At 32.2% G+C, this 15,996-nt stretch overlaps 1 protein-coding gene across 15 annotated transcripts in view; it reads right to left on the bottom strand.

Annotated features, from left to right (window-relative positions):
- Nucleotides 1–264: 264 nt before the first annotated feature.
- LOC106879466 (uncharacterized) overlaps nt 265–15,996 on the bottom strand; it is a 268,985-nt gene continuing 253,253 nt past the window's right edge. For all 15 annotated transcript variants that reach the window (XM_052971400.1, XM_052971397.1, XM_052971418.1 and 12 more), the window contains 2 exons: nt 14,884–15,161; nt 265–11,647 (listed from right to left, as the gene is read on the bottom strand). In XM_052971400.1, coding sequence (XP_052827360.1) covers nt 14,895–15,161 — 267 coding nt within the window. In that variant the 3' untranslated portion in view covers nt 265–11,647; nt 14,884–14,894. The remainder of the gene's footprint in view (nt 11,648–14,883; nt 15,162–15,996) is intronic.

Here is a 15,996-nt window from a genome sequence, read left to right on the forward strand (position 1 = left end):
TTTTTTTTTTTTTTTTTTTTGTAAACTATGTTCTGCTGTATTATTGTTTCAGTCATGTCACACTAAAATGTTATGTTATTACTATTGACATTTTTCTACTCATAACACATGTAGTATGTAGGTGGAGTCTGACAAAAGCAATGTAAGAAACAAAAAGAAATATTAAAATAATTTAATCATTTAGTGCTAACTCTTACTTGAAAACAAAATTAGAAAATATAAAAAAATCACATCACGATCGTTTTTGTCACGAAAGTCTCTGCATAACATTGATAACATTAATTTATTCAGATTTTCAAAATTGTTTCTGGGGTTCACAAACAACAATCCCAGATTTCTAGTCTTAGTTGTTTAAATGAGTGGAGAAATGATGGAAAGTTTGGTAAAGAAATAAAGTAATAATGATAGAGCATATTTAGAAATTTTTTAAAAAAATATAATGATAATACATAGTCATTAGAACAGATACATAATTTATAACGCTCAAGTCTGTTTTCCAAAAGCAACGTAATATTTCTAAATTGGAATTAAAATCATGTAGTTATTGTTGCTTAGTGTCAGGTTAGACTTAATTGACCAAACTATAACCAAGAGTGTGTCTGCTGTGACCAACAATCTTTGTTTTCAGTGCATGTAGGACTACATTATTCACTGTGTCCTTTCCTTGATGTAGGTGGAATGATTAGATCTGAGAAAGATTTGACTGCTATTTCTAGCAGACTAAGAAACCAAGAAGAGGCTCCTTTGGTGGCTCATAAAACCAAGTAGTAACTATGACTGGCAGAAATTAAGGCCAATTACAGTGTCCATAGCAAAAGTCATAATATTAAGTCAATGTTTCAAACACGCCAAATGCAGTAGCAATAAAATGAGAAAACAAAATATTCGTTCTTGAGATCTTAGTTTTACTTTGCAAGGGAGGTAACTATCAACAAATAACAAGAAATCAGATATTTTATTTTTTGCTTTTTATCTTTTTTTTTTAGTAGATTTTATCGTTTATACACAGGAATACACCAACACATCAAAATATTAATAACATTGGCGAGAAGCCATACATTGAGGGAGAGAGAGAGAGAACATATATGGCCAATTGGCACTTTATTTTAATACCCTCCTTCCACTCCTCTGGAAGGGTGAAAGGCAAATGACCATGGCAGAAGTTGAACTCAGCGAATAAATAGATGTTGCTAGCTAAAACTGTAAGGCATATTTTTGTCCAGCTCTCTACTAATTCTGCGATATACCATCCTTCAACTATAACACAATATAAAACATTGAGAGTTTTATGAATGCCAAGATTTCAATAAGAAACAACCACATAACAAAAACATATTTAAACTACTTCCTTAATGTGTCTAAATCTAGTATGTACAGTTAGATCAGTGGTTCCCAAACTTTTTAGAGATGCGACCCACTATCTATGACACCAGTTTATGGCGACCCACTTAACTCTATTGGGTAAAAACATTAATGAAAGAAACAAATTTATTTCAGATTACATTTTCATTGAGGCCTGTGAGAAGGCCTCATTTATATTAAATGTGAAACAAAACGTTTTATAACTGTTTCAACGTCTCCATACCTTATAGGTAGGTATTAACTCTAATACAAAACCTCGAAGCAGTAACTGTTATCGGCTCGATCAGTGTTGTACTGCGCCTAGTTAAAGTTCTCTATAAATAGGTAAAAGCAGACTTTTCCTTTTTATGATTACATACGAATAAATAACTTGAGAAAATGACCACCTCTGAATTGTTAAGTTCGTGAAAAAAGCCTACTGCTTGATAAAACAACCAGTCTGGTATTGAAAACATGAGTCTTGAACTATCTCGATAGACAGCAGTTAATCAAAGCTAATGCGTAATTTTATAACTTTTTGCGACCCACTAGGATTCCATTCGCGACCCATCAGTGGGTCGCGGCTCATAGTTTGGGAACCACTGAGTTAGATGAATGACTACTTTTGTATGAGTTAGAGCTACACATAAGATTATCAATATCCAGTCAGCTTCCAGTACAATGGTTAGTATACCACTGTATTTAGCATTGTTATTAATTATGGTATACAGAGCACATGTAGTACAAAACGAAGATAAACACAATTATAAATAACGAGATCCTACATACTTTTAACCCTTGTAGTTATTTGGATCTCAACACTGGATGTTCAAAGTGGGTCTGGATGCCTTATAAAGTGTTACCCTGATAAGCCACTGTGGTTAGGCATCAAAATGCACTTGGAACATCCGATACCAAGTTCCAAATAACTCGAACAGTGAAACATACATAGGAACTAATCATTTATAATTTATCGTTTACTTGTTTGTCATGAGACTGTGGCGAAGCAGGGGTACTGCCTTGAAGCATTTTAGTCAAGCAAACTGACCCCAGTATTTATTTTTTTTAAAGCCTGGAACATATTCTATCCAAACCACTAAGTTACAGGACAAACACACACACACACACACACATACATACATATATAAGACAGGCTTCTTTCAATTTCCATCTACCAAATCCACTCACAAAGCTTTGGCTGGCCTGAGGCTATAGTTGTAGAAGACACTTGCCTAAGGTGTCACACAGTGGGGCTGAACCTGGAACCATGTAGTTGGGAAGCGAACATCTTACCATACAGCCACACCTTTGCGTAGTGTTTATATTAATTTTCCACTACATATGCTCCGTACCTAAATCTAATTAGATAAAACTAATAAAACAAGTCTAACAGAACAAGGTCAATGCTGTTGTCTTGATTATTTGTATTTTTTGCTTTGTTTTTATGTTTTTGAAAGAAATAGAGAGGATTTGAGAAATATAAGAAAAACTTTGAATGAGATAAAATAAAAAAACATCACCAAATATCTATATTATATATTAGATTGTTATACATTACACTATACTTTATCGGATTATTATACAGTATTATATTAGCTTACAGTTCTCCAGTGTGTGACTAAAGGAACTTAGTGAATTTATCACAGATTTCAACTTGTAAAATATTAATAAATAAGTTATAAATAACCTCAAAGAAATAATTATACTTTCTGACATAGACACAAAGCTTAAAATTTTTTTTTTTTACTTTTCTTTTCTTTTTTACTTTTCTATTTTTTCTTTCTTTTGGTCTTTGGGAAAAGAAAACTGGAAAATTGTAATGTTCATGTTTTTTTTTTTTTTCTGAGAGTATTAGTGTTAGTGACATATGTGAAGAGAAAAATTTGTTCTGACAGTCAGATGGTATCAGATCTCAGCCTTGGGTTGGCCGAGGGAGGAGCTTACCTCTTGCTAAACAACACTCACTGCTCTATGGAAAAAGAAGCAGCAGTAGCAGCAGCAGTAGCAGTAGTAGTAATAGTAGTAGTAGTTGTTGTTGTTGTTGTGAGATCAAGGTTTCATTTTCGTTTTTTTTTTTTTGTTTTCTTTTTTCGAAAAATTATGTTACAAAGTTATAATCTCTTTGTGTAAAATGTTAAAATATTGTCTAAATATATGGTGTTGCAAAATAACAAGAGAGAAAAAATAAAAAAGAAAAAAACAACAACAAAAAAAATCATTTGATGGAAAATATTTCCTCAATTACCATCATCATTATCAATATCATTCAATAAATATCAGTTTTTATTTATTTGTTTTTTAATCTCTGCACACTGATATGAAGATGGAATGGCTTTCTATAGAAGAATCTAGCCTTTCATCAAAATCAATGGCATTTCACATCAGCAGACTGAGTAAACTGACCACATCCATAGTGATGATGATGATGATGGTAGTAGTGGTGGTGGTGGTGGTGGTAGTGAGGAAGATGATGATGACGATGATTATGGCTCACAGAATGGAATTGTTTGACTTCCATATGAGTTGTTTACATAGAAGTCAAGTTAGACAGACGCTTTATATACACAAGCTGAAGATTAGAATGTAGCAGAAATATATCATTTTGTAGATCAATATTTTACATGGAAGAAATATGTGTACTTGTACATTTGCATGACAGTATGTGTGTGTGTGTGTGTAAGACTTATTGTAGTATGTGTGAGCACGTGTGTGAGTGTCTGTATTTGGACAAGCTGCGGATTAATGTCTCATGCTTGATGCACACCAAGTGTTGTTATGTGTATTTGTGAGTCTAATCTTAAGACTATTTGTATCAGTATTTATCTACCTACCTACATATATACATACATACATATATATGAACAAATATCCTTCATAACCCAGTTGTATATTATCAATGAGCTTTCAGACATCAACAAGTCACTACGGTGTTCAATTGAACAAAATACTTTTGTAGATCATTGATCACACACAACTTCATTTCAGGACAAAATGTGCCACTTGAAGCCCGCTGCTACAGCTCAAAACACACAGCATTGCAAAAATATATCTGCCACCAAAAAAAGCTTGTATCTAGATTCTAATTTTAGCTGGAGTTTGCTTTTATTTTATTTTTTTTATTTTAATTTATATACAGATGCCTCTATTGATATTTTAAAATAGATTGAGCTATATGTAGATAAGTATTTACAGAAAATACTGTTTTTATAAATCAAGAACTGATAAGATGATATCACTGTCAGCCTTTTAGGAAGAAAACATTTTCAGTTTGTGTCCAAACTTATTATTATTATTATTGTTCAGTAGTTTCATTTTTATAACGTGCTTTCACTTCACTACCGAGCGCAGCTCTGTACGCCTTGGGTATGTGCTGTGGTTTGCTGTGGTGCTCTTATGGTTACTGTATTGAAAGTGTTTTGCGTAGGATGTGTGTTGTGCCCAGTAGTGCAATTTTCTGTATGTTGTTTATATTTGTAAGTCCTCATTATTATTTTTATTTATAGATAGCTGCTCCATAAACAAATGTGTATATGTTTTAAAACTATAAAGTAGACCTATACCCAACAACGCTATATGGGTTCAGTCAGGGTCAGCTTTCGGATGATTGGACTAACCGATGCCTATAAAGGCCTACACTTACTAGGTTTTATGAAATGCACCTTTCAACGGATCATTCAATATGATTTCTCCTTCACTTCTATACAGTTTTGCATATGCAAAATAGGAATAAAATTTAGCATGGATCCTCTTGGTAGCTTTCATATTAACCTAGATTTCCAATCTAAGAACCTCAATTGGGTTAGTGCTCTAAAGAAGAGCCAGCAAAATATTTTCCAATTAGATCCTACAGTTCTTTGAGCTGCCTCTGGCTTTAGTCATTTAAATATAATATATATATACATATATATAATCACAAAGCAGAGAAACATCTGATCTAAAAGTTATTACATCTTAAAACAATATTTTATATTATATGTTTAATTATTTTATTAAGTCGCAGAAAGTCATCTTAAAAAATGACATAGCATCATATCAGCATTTTACCAAACATCTTTTATTTCATTTGCCTTGTTATTTGTTATTTTTTGTTTTTTTTTTGTTATGTTTTGTTATCTTGCACAGCATGTGGTCATCATTGAAAGCAAGGCCACAAGGGCCAACAATCAGCACTTGGTTGAAAAAAAAAGAAAAAGAAATAAAATAGAAAGCAACATTTTTCTCCCCTTCCACCCTTTAAAAAAAAGTGGGGATAGCAAGGGTAAAATTCTTACACCTCCTGCATAAATTAATCACTACAAAAACAAAAGAAACCATTGCTTCTAGATCAAGCATGGGCAACCTTTATTGAAGAAGCTGGCTGCAAGGCTCATCATCAAGCAGACTGCACTACTACAATATTTGTAGTAATTTTTCATTTAGGCATGCTATTCAGAGAGACATGCAGGCCAAGGTTGCATATGACTGTTCTAGATCATGATACATTTGGTTAAGGTCAAGTTAACGAACATCAAGTCAAAGATAAAGCTTTCCAATTCAGTGACTGACTTACAAGACATAACAACATATTTAACTCCACCAATGTTTGATATGTCTACATATATATATATAACAGAACAGAATATTTTATACTTCACTTCCAAGAAGTATTTGATGATAAACTTTCCAAACAGCTAAAACATGGGAGGTTAAAACAGGTATTCTTTCATATTCTGGAAAGCATGTCTTTTCTATGGGGGGCAAAAAAAAAAAACAAAAAAAAAAAGGAAGAAAATCCAAAAACTAAAACCAATTGTATAAAGGAACAATTGAAAGACAAATTTGGTTGTATATTCTTTTTAGTGTTGTTGATTTTCAATCCTCACAAATCTGAATGAAAATGTTTTTAGTTTTCATTTTGTTTTGTTTTCTGTGAATGTGTGTGTAGTCAACATATTGTACATTCCAGTAAATATGTTAATCAATGTTAGATGTGTGTGTGTGTGTGTACGATTGAGTGAGTGAGTGAGTATGTAAGTGAGTGAGTGAGTGTCTGTGTATATGTACATGAAAAAAAGAATTATGAAATACGGATGAATAATTTCCAGTGTTATATATATTTCTTTGCTAAAAGATAAAAAGAAGTCTGTGAAAGGGTAAAGAAGAACCATTAAAATCCCCAACTAACTGCAATATTTCATTGCCAGGAATAACATTTTCATTTTCTCAAAGATCACTGATGATTTAAAAAAGAGAAAGAATTATGCAGAATTTCCATTTTGGTAAACAGACTTTTCAGAATAATTTATAGAAAAGAAGAAAAAATAACCTAAGAAGTTGTCTGGGATAGTTAAAATGACTAAAATATATTGCTTTAATCCCCATAATTATAAATATTAAGATAATTATTTTTAGAGTTTTTCTGTAATTTTGTCAGAAATATTTGAATCAAAATAAAAATAACTCTTATTAATTAATGTGTTTCTGCTGATAGCATGGACATTTATGTTTTAGAAATGAATAACTTTTGATAAGGCACAAGGCCAATATTTCTGTAGAGAAGCACTGTACAGTCAACTATTTCACTCAGTCTATCAGAATGTATTTAGTTGACCTCACAGAAGTAGCTATCAAAAGTAAATTCAAAGTTGGCAGAATTTGAACCCAGAACTGAGAGTGACAAATATTAAATTAAATCATTCACATTGATGTGAAACAATTTTCAAGAATTCCTAACCACCCTTTATTTTTAACTGAAATTTACCAAATCAAAATTTGATATGTATGCATGTGTTGTTTTTCTACTTTATCATTATTATTATTATTATTATTATTATTATTATTATTATTATTATATTTTTATCTGTTGAAGGAAATATGAAGAAAGAACAAGATATAATTCAAAGTAATTATGTAGTTAATAGCTAAATACTAAATTAATAGATAAATAGAAAGAAGTATAAAAATAAAATTTAGCTAAATATTACCAAGAAAACACTTTTACTCTAAAAATTAATTCCATTTTTTTCTTTGTATTTTTTTTTGGTTTTGTTATATATATTTTTTCAAATTGGTGAAATGAAGTTGAAAGTTATTTTACAATTGTTTTACTTCAAGATAAATTACTCCAAGAGAAAAAAGGGGAAAAAAAAAAGAAAACAGAACATTGTGCAGAGATGTATGTTTTACTTTGAATAAAGAGGAGATAGAACAGCCTAACTCTTCAGTTGAAAATTTTCTGCCAAACTTTATTACTCAACTATTTTAAACGTGTTTCAAGAACAATAATGCAATATCAACACTTTTGGATACAAAATTTCTGGGGGTTTTTTTTTTCAATAAATAATGATAAAATCAGAATAAATAAGACAAACAAATGTGACAATATGTAGTTATAACAACACAGAAATATGATGTAATTTCAATGATTAACATACAAGTGTGTAACAAATACTGATTTGAAGAAAATACTGTCACCTACAGAATATGGTTAATTATTAATTAAGAAATAATTAAGAAGACTAAAAACAGACAGATTTTGATTATAAATATGTTTCCTAAACCCAAACGGTGTTTTTTATGGGTTGGAAATTATCACTAGTTTCATAGCATGAATCAGATGACACACAAATCAACCCCTGGTTAGGGCATTAGTCTACTGGAGGTCAAATTCTGGGCCATATTCCTGGCTGCTAGGAGAAATGGGGCATTATAAGATAAGTGTTCTATCCAGAAACACAACATAATGCCTGCTGTGGATTTTTGAGGTCACAACCACCTACAAACAAGTAGTTGCAAAACCTTATCCTTTTCCACTACAACATGTAGGATAAAGCCTGGAATCTGAGTGGTCTGGATCTGTGATGGCAACGATAAACCAAAAAAAGAGAATTCATTGAATTTTAAATAAATTCAGCTGCTGTTAGTATTTTGTCAGATGTTTCAGACTCTTGTTCTTCAGGAAAGAGTAGTAGAAGATATGAAAGGACCAAAACCCAAATTGTTAGTCTTTCCAATCCTCACAGCAAAACGATTTATCAGATATTCCACAAACTCTCCTATTCATAACAACATGTAGACATTTTTATTCTATAAATAAACAATAGGGGGGGGGGGGGAATATATAAAAAAATAAAAATCAATTTTCTTTCATGAACACTTAGTGCCATCAGACTGAAACAAATGCTAAACATGTCAAACATTTATGTGTTACCTATTTCACTCTACACTAGGATGATACAGGTTTTAAAGTAAGGATCTTTAACACCTAACACCCACCAATATGTGAAGAAGAAACATATAAAATACAAATTTGCTTAATAAGTAGGCATGAGGAGTTGTATTTTGAAATGAGAGCACTTAACCCAAAGTTTCATGTTTGAGAAAAGTAACACATACGTACATACATACATATACATCTATACATACATACATACATTCAAACTGACTAGAATAAATATCATTTGTCAATGGTGTTATTTCTTTGTTATTAATGTTTTCATTCTCTCTCTTTATTTTTTCCTTATTGTTTTTTTGTTTCCATTACCCACATACATACATACATACATACAAACACACATGTACACTCAGACAATCACAAATAGTGAAAGAAGGTTGCTAACAAACATAAAATTTGTTTAATGTAATAACAGCATATATTGATGTGATTGCTACCCTCATATATACATACATACACACACACACACACACACACACACACACACACACACACACACACACACAGAGTGTGATTGAGAAAAACACAGGGTTTGATAAAATATGTACATTGTAGCAATGCCTTTGTTTAAAGCTATATATAACTATCAAAACAAAACTTAACTATCACCAATAAAAATTATTATCAAACAAAAAAATGAAATTATATACAAACAAACCCAAAAACACAATAAAAATTCTCAGAGAGATACTGATGACATTTTTATTTTACTCCCCTTGTTTTTTATTTTCATATAGCAAAGAAGGTTTTCTATGTAGCTTTCTTTCATCCTATTTAATATTCATCTTTTCCTTTAACCCTTCAAGGAAGCAATAAAATATAGTAGCTAGGTCACCAGAACTGATTAGTTTATTCCCCAAAATTTGAGACCAAGGGTCTGTAGCATTATTATTATCACTGTTAGTATTCTTGTTATGGTGGTGAGCTGGCAGAATCATTCGCATGTCATACAAAATGCCTAGTGGTTTGCCTAGTCATATTTCTTCTGACTTGCTATGTTCTGAGTTCAAATTCTGCCAAGGTCAACAGTGCCTTTCACCCTTTTGGGCTTTACAAAATAGACACCAGTAAAGTACTAGGGCTGTTGTAATTGACTAACCCCCCTCCCATTAAAAGTGCTGGCCAAGGGCCAAAATTTGAAACCATTATTATTATTATTATTATTATTATTAATATTAATATTATTACTATTACTACTATTGGTTTTTTTTTGTTGTTTCTTTACTGCCCACAGGAAAGACAAGTTTTATACCAATCTCTTTTGTACCTTTTATGTAGGTGCTCATGATCCATAAAGAAACAATTATTTTCCTTTTTTTATTTTCATTTACATTGTTAGTTTTCTATGCATTTGAAATGCAATTTTTTTTTTTAACCATATTAAGGAAATCTTCAAAAATCAGTTTGACAATTCAGATGATATTCAGATGATATTTAGATGTGTGTGTGTGTGTGTGTGTGTGTGTGTGTGTGTGTGTATTACTGAAGAAGTTTGTTTTAAAATGTTAAAGAAATTGCATTTCATGAATATGGAAAAATCTGACTACACGCAATGAATAACAGGGGCGATAACTTATCAAAAGAATTATCTCCCTGTACAAGTCTTTTTAAGTACTGAAATTTTTTTTCTCTGTTACAGTAAATTTTTAACTTGTAGAAAATAATAACAAGGGGAGGCTTAAAAGAAAACAGCAGTAAAACAGTAAATAAAGAAAATAATAATAGGCCTGCACGTTATCGCAATGTTTGTGCTTTTGGCTTCATTATTAAATAATTTAATTCTTAGCCTGGTGATAATTTTTTTTTATCAATGAATCTGATAGTTACTCACAACTTTAAATAAAAAGACCTGTAATATATACAAGACTTATTTTAACAAACCTCTCCATCACTCCCTTTCTTCTTTTGATCATTATTATTATTATTATAATTATTACTTAAAGCAGTTTGATTCAGTTCCATGCAACACAAATCTTCGTTGGCTCCTCACAAGAACCTAGTCCATTGGCCACCTAAGCCAAATAAGCTACGTTCCAGTAAGAAACCTACATGTTTTTCAGTTGCATGGGGATGAATCAAACTGTTTTCAATGAGTGCCTCTTTCTTACATTTGTCCAGTCATATATATATATATATGTATATATACCAGGGCTGCCAAAACATACACATCTATATATGCTGTAAATGCTTTGTAAAATTTTCTTATGGCTAGTAATCTGCTGGCACTTTTTGTACTCATGGACAAGAAACAAACAACTACAAGAAAAAAAAAAAAGAAGAGAAAGAACGACAACAATAATAACAAAGAAACAACACCACTGAAAAACAAACAGTAGTTATTCAAGTCAATTTGTATCATCAGGCTACAAATTGTAGCCATTAACACAACACAGTAAAGTTGGCCTTCCTTTTTTTTTTCTTTTTTCTTTTTTTATCATTTTGAGAAAGGAAGACACTGTACAATTTCTAGCATTTCTAACAACACGTGGATGAGATCTATTTTATTCATTCATTCAAATGTCTTGTTCTTTAATTTTGTTGTTGTTGTTGCTGATGTCAAGTTGGGTCGGGTTCTTTGCATTTTTTGTTTTATTTTAAACGTAAGTTTTCACACTATGCATGCACATGTGTGTGTGTATGTGTGTGAGGTTTTATATATTTACTAATGAGTATGTCAAAAAAAAAAAAAAACATTTTGGTAAGTCTCAAAAATCCTGGATCATATGTGAGAGAAGGAAAAGTAAGAATATAAATATTTGAAAGAAGTCAATAGATAAAGGTAGTTAAGTTAAGTTAATAAATTGATTAATTAATTATCAAGGAGTTGGGAGGAAGGGCTAACTGATTACATTAGGCAGATTACAGGGGACAACATTGAAGGAGTGTTTTAAGAGAATACAGTACAAGAAGGAAGACGTGAACAATTGATGAAATTCATACAAACTTAACTGCAGTTTTTACATGAACATGAAAACCCCCTGCAGAGAAATGCAGGGAGAAGTACCAATTATGTTGTGATAACGCTGTATGTTTTCTGCTGGTCATAACTGACTTTGTATTCCCTTCACTGACTCGTCACTAAAGAGAAGAAAGCTGTAAATGAAAAGAAAGAAATGCAGTATTAATTAATTGTTTTATTTTTAATTTACAAAAAATATAAATAACACAAAATTAAGTTTAAACATTTAAAGTTCTGTCTTTTTTACTTATCTCATTCATTGGTCTACTCAATAAGGACAAGACTCAGGACAAACAACAACTATATTGATTTGTTTTAACTCAGTAGAAAGCCAGTTTGTGTAAATGTATATGCATCAAATCTCATATAATTTTGGTTCAATATTTTTTAGCAAATACAGAAAGGCTTCATCTTTATATCCAATAGATCAAAATAAAATATTATGTTAATTACAAAATATCGTAATATAAATACAGTGACATCTATTTTAACAGAGGATGTCTAATAGGATTGAAACATATTCACAGTTGCCTCCCTTACTTACCATGATATTTAAAATATTAGTCATTGAATTAATGTTGACTTTTTCTCACAGTATAGATATTTTGGATCTTGTTCAAAACGGGGGCACCAGTATTTTCTTAACGAAACACTTTGAAACTTGGGACACTGGTAGAATGTGTCATATAAAACATCTTTTTCTCTTAGTCTTCTTAACAAAAAAACGTACATCGCAAGTTATTTCATGTTAAAGTTGTCGTATTTCTGTAATTTCAACCAATCACTGACGTCTATTCAGCTGTATACATTAAGTGCTGACTACGTAAACAAACGATTCTCGCGGTGATAAAATTATTATTTCCTTGTCATAAAATGGCTGAAGCATATTGGCAGTAGCTAATAAACCTTTGTATTATAGGCACAAGGCATGGTTTTTGAGGGAAGGAGCAAGTCAATTAGGGTTAGGGTTAGGGAAAACGAACACACGTGTGTTGCCTCTGCAAAATGTCAGAAGTAATGGAGATTAAATACACTTTACACCGCTTAAACTGCCAAAGGAGTAAGTGTAAACAGCTGAATACCTGTCAGTGATTGGTTGAAATTATCGAAATAAGACAATTTTTTACATGAAATAAATTCGAATACAAAAATTATTTTCTGTTCTATAACACAAAATAGATAAGTATACGAAGTTTGAAAGTCTTTCGGTACCAAAAACACTACATAAAACATAAATGAAAACTGGTGCCCCCGTTTTGAACAAGATCCGATATTTTTAATGACACTGTCGATGACTACTTCTTTAAATACATTTACAATAACTTAACTATTGCTTTTTTATGTGGATGGCATCTCTTATTTATTAAACTCGGTAATATTTTTTCTTTAATCACATGCTAATTTTAATCACAGTACATGTTCACACTAACCTTACAATAATATATTAGTTCAAAATTTATTATGCTAGCACTCACCAGCTCTTACAATTATATATGAAAAAATCAATTGTAACATATTCACACATTTAATGTATTTCTTTGTATCACAATACAAAAGCTGTTAAGAAAACACATCATCAAACAATTGTACTACATTATTTAGACATGTGAACCCAACAGCATATATGTTTTCTGTACCAGTAAAGGGATAAACTTACCCCATCTCACAATATCATTTACATTTTGTGAAATTCCTTTTATCTTTATGCAACAACGGCATGAGAAAATGAATAGCTTACAACTTGTGGACTTAATTCAGTTTCCTTCAGTGTTACTTTTTCTTTATTTTTTCTATGTTATTACATTTGTCTTTGTGTGAGTAACTTTGCTTTCCATTCTCACCAAGGAACAAATATAGTCAGGTTAACATTTTGGACTACTGATTACATGGCATCATGTATTCTTAGGATATTAACTTCAGATGTTGGGCTGTACCACTAAAGAAGGTAAATTTACACAAGGTAACTAACACAGGTATTTCTTTTTCTTACTGTTGTTGTTATCTTGAGGCCAACCCCTGAATGAGCAAATTTTTTTTAAAAATATTATTTCATAAGGCATGGTAAGACTTTGCAGATATTTGGATACTATTGCAAGCAATTTAACTGAAAATTTAGAGGCTTGCTATCTGAATGGTTAAATAAAAAAAAAAAAGGCACAAGGGGCAGCAGGCATGGGAATTAAGTATTAATAGGGTGAGTACAGAACTGGGATGTTGATAAGACACACTGTAATACTGATAAGGGAGTGAAATATTAAGGTATTGAGAGAGCAAGAGTAAGTCTATGGATACTGGTGTTTATTTCCTGTATCCAGTGCTTATTTCCTGTAGCCAAGAATTGATAAGATAAATATTATTTGTGATAAGGATACCAGTTATAACTGGTGCCTTCTCCAGTTGAATCACAAATCACTTCTGAAAGATATTAAATCATTACAGCAGTGAGTTATTCCAACCTTGCAGTTACTACAGAGATCTAGTTGGATTAGTCTATTATAGAGTTTAGTTTCTCAACTACAGAGACACTTCACTGGCTTTGAAGAAGAACAGTGAATTGCTTAGTTGATTGTTTTGCATCCCATCAACTAACTCTTCAATCGTTTGTGTCACAAATATAATACACATTCATGACAATCTAGCAGAAGTGACCAATTCAGCATACAAATCCACATATGTCTGGACATGGGGGCATTGGACAGTTTGATATCTCAACCATACAGACAATACTGTGAGAAGAATACTAAAATTTTTAGTTGATTGTTTTGCAGCCAGCTAACTAAGCTTTTAAGTAAATAAATAAACTTTAAGTAAATAAATTTTGAAAGGTTCAAAATGTTAAGAAATTCTTGTGTATTTAAAAATACTGCTGTTCGTATGGTTTAGCTACCCTACCTTTCAAACCCACTACATTTGACTAGCCCTATCACACACACCTATGATTAATGGGATTCCAGCTATAATTATCTTATCCTTTTTATTTTTAGCCATTGTGTATCCAGGACTGCAATAGTCTATGTCCTTTTTTTAAACCTGGTAGAGTGTGACTGGAAGAAGACTTTGTTACTATTTTTAGTATCTTGAGCAACCAGAGAACAGATGATTCATCAGTTCATGTTAAAAATATTAACTGAAGAGGTGAAGGTATTCTACCATGTTAAAATCTTTTCTGGCTCATCATCATCATCATCATCGTTTAACGTCCGCTTTCCGTGCTAGCACGAGTTGGACGATTTGATTGAGGACTGGTGAAACCGGATGGCAACACCAGCCTTCAAAATTATTTAACAATAAATATTAATGAAAAATTTTCACCTTTCATTGTTTCAAAAAACATTACCAAAAAATGGACAGAATAGAAACAGAATCAAACCTTGATAGTGGTCATGTGTTGGTCGTTTTGGTTTCCTGACTTGAACTGGAAGCAGCGTGTAATGAATCTGCCACTGTCGTGCTTTCTGTCACTGTGTTGCTACTGATAGTTGTAGGAGAAAATTCTCCCGCTGGTGTTTCTGGTGGAGCTGGCTCTGGAATCTCTGTTGGGCAATCTTTGATGTGTGACATTTCTGGTGAGTAAGGGGCCATATCAAAGCTTGCAGTGGACAGACGCTCACTTGGAGGAGACACAGTAAGTAGTTGGTCGTCACTGTTCTGCAGTTGCAAAGAAATTATAGAATTACAAATGGAATATTAGAATTTAATGAAGAATTTCTTACATAGGTTAAAGGCCTCTACTTTATAGATATTTCACTGGACATATACAACCCTCAACCTCTTTTATCCATATCCTTCAAACTCTCTTGCTCATCACTAGACATATGTAAAAAGGAGATATGAGCTACACGTGTACTCCAAACAATCCAACATTACCCTTCCTATACTTCCATATATCACTCCTTCACTCCCATCACATTATTGATAACCATCATTCACTCACTCTCACTATTCCACCACCTCTATTTACTATTCATTAATCTCTCTCATCTCAATCACTCTGTTTCTATCATCACACACATGCTCACTTCACCTACCCACCCTAGTTCTTCTGTGATTGCTCTCTCTCTCTCTCTCTCTCTCTTCTGTTCACCTGCTCAGCCATGTAGACCTGACTGAACAAACACATTATAATGAGGTTTTAATCGTAGAGTATACAGGGCAACTCAACTAGTGTTGGTGTCACTATAAAATTCAAGACACTCAGTATGGTAGTTGGTGAATGATCAAAAACAAGGTGATGATGACCTCTCTGGTGTTGGTGCCATAAAACAGTGCATGCACCTAGTACACTCAATGAAGTAGTTGGTAAAAGGAAGGGAAACCAGCCATATAAACCATACCAAACCATACGAGTAATACAAGGTCCTCTGGCCCACCAAAGAAGACTGTAACTATACATGGTTACCCAGCCATAGAGAGAGAGAGAGAGAGAGAGAGAGAGAGAGAATGAGGACAGAAACAGGTGTGCTGCTAAAACAGATAAAGGTGT

The sequence above is a fragment of the Octopus bimaculoides genome, chromosome 1, assembly GCF_001194135.2.
Source record: "Octopus bimaculoides isolate UCB-OBI-ISO-001 chromosome 1, ASM119413v2, whole genome shotgun sequence".
In the NCBI taxonomy this organism is placed as follows: Eukaryota; Metazoa; Mollusca; class Cephalopoda; order Octopoda; family Octopodidae; genus Octopus; species Octopus bimaculoides.